This window comes from Neopelma chrysocephalum, unplaced genomic scaffold, assembly GCF_003984885.1.
Source record: "Neopelma chrysocephalum unplaced genomic scaffold, ASM398488v2 Primary Assembly neopelma1_96464, whole genome shotgun sequence".
NCBI classification, from domain to species: domain Eukaryota; kingdom Metazoa; phylum Chordata; class Aves; order Passeriformes; family Pipridae; genus Neopelma; species Neopelma chrysocephalum.
The window spans coordinates 36,443-40,608 of NW_020925111.1; the positions used below are offsets into that span (position 1 = coordinate 36,443).

At 59.6% G+C, this 4,166-nt stretch overlaps 1 protein-coding gene across 1 annotated transcript in view; it reads left to right on the forward strand.

The window, feature by feature from the left end:
- Positions 1-1,475: 1,475 nt before the first annotated feature.
- Positions 1,476-4,166, forward strand: part of LOC113981334 (1-phosphatidylinositol 4,5-bisphosphate phosphodiesterase gamma-1-like) — a gene marked incomplete at its 3' end in the record, with an annotated part of 27,168 nt that continues 24,477 nt past the window's right edge. Inside the window, exon 1 of the mRNA XM_027708681.1 lies at positions 1,476-2,115. Within this exon, the coding sequence (XP_027564482.1) occupies positions 1,896-2,115 (220 nt within the window). The remainder of the gene's footprint in view (positions 2,116-4,166) is intronic.

The window sequence follows — 4,166 nt, forward strand, 5'->3', positions numbered from 1 at the left end:
CCACCACGAATTTTGGGTCCTTTGGGGAACACCTGGAGGTCCCAGGGGAGTCTCCAGTTCCTCTGCACCTTCCAGGGATCCATAGGGAGCTTTCCTTGGGAATTTCTTCCTCACGGCTTCACTCTGGAGACGCTCAAATCAAACCGGTGACACCGAAAACAGAACATTCCTTCTCCTCCCACAGGCTTTGGATGGAGATCAGGAGCCAAACCCCAGTTCCCTGTGGAAAAACCACCTCCTATTCCGATGCTCCGTCGGGATGTTCAGTTCCCAGACGGAACAAGGGGCTCTGAAACGGGATTTGCCTGGAAATGGAAAACCCAAATGCAAGAAGGCACCACCTCTGCCACTCCTGGCCTCGGCCCAAAGCCCCTTCTGCTCCAGAGGAGCGGGAAAACAGAAGGGGATTCATGGATAAAGCAAGGAAAACAAAACCCCTTCCCGAGCTCGTTTTCACCCCGCGTGTCCCCGGATTTTTGGGAAAGGGGAGGTTCGCAGGCAGGCAGTGGAAAGGCGGGATCTCTCCCTGCTTCCCAGCCAGCCCAGACCCTCCCAGGGGTGAAAGCCATGACGCCGATCCCTGTTCCCTTTTTTCCCCCCTCTCTCCAGGTGTTTTTTTCCCCCCACCGCCCTTCCCAACCCTTTTCTCCCACCCTGCTGAGGCAGGACAAACTCATGACAGCGGTGACTCCGCTCCGGCTCCTTCCCGGCGCTTCATTCCCAGATCGGCGGCGCGGTGAGGACAACCAGGAGTGATCCCGCTTTCCAGCCGCTTTCCTTTAACCCTTTTATCCCATAAAAAACCCCAAACCCAACCGCTTTTCCACGCAGGCAGCCCCATCCCGGGGTCGGAGGGGTGTTGGATCCCCCCCAAATCCTGTTCCCACGCGGAATTCCTCTAGATGTCACCCTCGGCCGCCTTTTTTTTCCTCCTCTCTCGCTCGGGGTTTGCCTTTCTCCAAGACCCTGCTTTTTTTTTTTTTTTTTCGAAATTCCTTTCTGAGCTCTTTCCGGCCATGTGTGATTGCCGTTTCCTCCGGGCCTCCATTTCATCCGCCCGAAATTAGGGAGCCGCCAGGGGAAAAAGGGGGGCGCGGAGGGAGGACGGTGGGACAACACCCCCCTCCACCACCACCACCACCCCCGGCACCTCCTTCCCAACCCCGCATCCCGCATCCCAAGCGCCGCCATCCCGCTGCTCCCAAAGCCGCCCCACCTCCCCTCGACAACCCCTTTTCCCACCCCCTTTTCCCAACCCCGGCCCCGCACTTTTTGGGGTGATTTGGCTTTTTTTGGGGGGGGTGATTTGGCTTTTTTTTGGGGGGGGGGATTTGGCTTTTTTTTAGGGGGATTTGGCCTTTTTGGGGGGGTGATTTGGCTTTTTTGGGGGATGGGGTTTTTTTAGGATTTTTTTTTTTACGGGGATGGGGTTTTTTTAGGGGTTGGAGGGTTTTTTTGGGGGTGGGAGGTTTTTTTAGGGTTGAGGGGGTTTTTTTTGGAGGGGGGGAGGGTTGGGGTTTTTTTGGGGCTGGGTTTTCCCACGGAGGTTCTCCCACCGCCGCCACCATCCAGCGGATGCTTTTCCGCCCTCCCGACGCTCCCGACGTTCCAGCGCGAGGCCATCCCGGCGTTGCCCATCTCTCTTCCCACCACCGCTGGATGCCAACACCGGATCCAGAGCCAGCCTTGGCGAGAAGGTCACGGCGCCTCCAGCCCAGCCTTTTCCTCCTCCTCCTCCTCCTCCTCCTCCTCCTGGCCATCTCCAATCCCGGCCGTCGTCCGTAGAGGAAAAACCCAGGGGCAAATCCCAAAATCCCCGGGGAGGTCTCGGCCCTTCGGATCCGTCCCCTCCTGCATGAGCCACCCGCGGCGCCGGCGATGGCCCAGCGCTGAAGATGTCCATGGCCAGGCTCGGCAGCGTCAATGGATTCCTGGAGGACGGCAGGATGGAGGCGGGAGACATGGGCAGGATCCTGCGCTGCCTGGAGATGGGCACCGTCCTCACCTTGTTCTACCAGAAGAAGTCCCAGAGGCCGGAGAGAAGGACCTTCCAGGTGAAGCTGGAGACGCGGCAGATCATCTGGAGCCGCACGCCCGAGAAGGTGGAGGGGGACAGTGAGTATCGGCTTGGGGGAGGTCGGGGGGGTGAGAAGATGGGGTGGGGTGACGGGTTGGGGGGTGCCTGGATGTGTTGGGGTGTCCTACCCTGGTGGGGTGACTGTCTGAGGGGTGCCTGGCCATGGTGGGATGTCCTACTGTGATGGGGTGACTGTCTGTGGGGTGCCCAGCCATGGTGGGATGTCCTACTGTGGTGGGATGACCGGCTGTGGGGTGCCTGGATGTATTGGGGTGTCCTACCATGGTGGGATACCTGGTCATGGTGTGTCTGGTCATGGTGGGATGTCCTGCTGTGGTGAGGAAACTGATTGTGGGGTGCCTGGATGTCTTGGGGTGTTCTACCCTGGTGGGGTGACTGTCTGTGGGGTACCTGGCCATGGTGGGATGTCCTACTGTGGTGGGGAAACTGGTTGTGGGGTGCCTGGATGTCTTGGGGTGTCCTACCCTGGAGGGGAAACTGGTTGTGAGGTGCCCAACCATGGTGGGATGTCCTGCTGTGGTGGGGTGACCAGCTGTGGGGTGCCTGGATGTATTGGGGTGTCCTACCCTGGTGGGGTGACTGTCTGTGGGGTGCCCAGCCATGGTGGGATGTCCTACTGTGGTGGGGTGACTCTCTGTAGGGTGCCCAGCCATGGTGGGATGTCCTACTGTGGTGGGGTGACCGGCTGTGGGGTGCCTGGATGTATTGGGGTGTCCTACCATGGTGGGGTACCTGGTCATGGTGTCTCTGGTCATGGTGGGATGTCCTGCTGTGGTGAGGAAACTGGTTGTGGGGTGCCTGGATGTCTTGGAGTGTTCTACCCTGGTGGGGTGACTGTCTGTGGGGTCCCTGGCCATGGTGGGATGTCCTACTGTGGAGGGGAAACTGGTTGTGGGGTGCCTGGATGTCTTGGGGTGTCCTACCCTGGAGGGGAAACTGGTTGTGAGGTGCCCAACCATGGTGGGATGTCCTGCTGTGGTGGGGTGACCAGCTGTGGGGTGCCTGGATGTCTTGGGGTGTCCTGCCCTGGAGGGGAAACAGATTGTGAGGTGCCCAGCCATGGTGGGATGTCCTACTGTGGTGGGGTGACCGGCTGTGGGATGCCTGGCCATGGTGGGATGTCCTACTGTGGTGGGGAAACTGGTTGTGGGGTGCCTGGATGTATTGGGGTGTCCTACCATGGTGGGGTGACTGGCCATGGTGGGATGTCCTACTGTGGAGGGGAAACTGGTTGTGAGGTGTCCAGCCATGGTGGGATGTCCTACTGTGGTGGGGTGACCGGCTGTGGGGTGCCTGGATGTATTGGGGTGTCCTACCATGGTGAGGTACCTGGTCATGATGTGTCTGGTCACGGTGGGATGTTCTGCTGTGGTGGGGAAACTGGTCATGGGGTGCCTGGCCGTGGTGGGATGTCCTACCATGGTGGGGTGATTGTCTGTGGGGTGCCTGGCCGTGGTGGGATGTCCTACTGTGGTGGGGTGAGCAGCTGTGGGACTGTGGTGGGATGTCCTGGTGTGATGGGGTGACTGTGGGGTGCCTGACCATAGTGGGATGTCCTATTGTGGTGGAGAAAATAATTGTTGGGTGTCTGGGTATGGTGGAATGTCCTACTGTGATGGGGTGACTGTTTGTGGGGTGCCTGGCCGTAATGGGATCTCCTGTTGTGGTGGGGAAACTGTGGGGTGCCTGGCCATGATGGGGTGTCCTGGTGTGGTGGGGTGACTGGCTGGGGAGTTTTTGGGGCGTGGTGGGGTGTCCTGGTGTGGTGGGGTGACTGGTTGTGGGGTGCCTGACCATAGTGGGACGTCCTACCATTGTGGGGTGTCTGTTTGTGGGGTGCCTGGCCATGGTGGGGTGTCCTGGCATGATGGGGTGACTGGCTGGGGAGTTTTTGGGGTGTGGTGGGATGTCCTGCTGTGGTGGGGTGACTGGTCTTGGGGTGCCTGGATGTGTTGGGGTGTCCTACCATGGTGGGGTACCTGGTCATGGTGTGTCTGGTCATGGCGGGATGTCCTGCTGTGGTGGGGAAACTGGTTGTGGGGTGCCTGGCCGTGGTGGGATGTCCTAC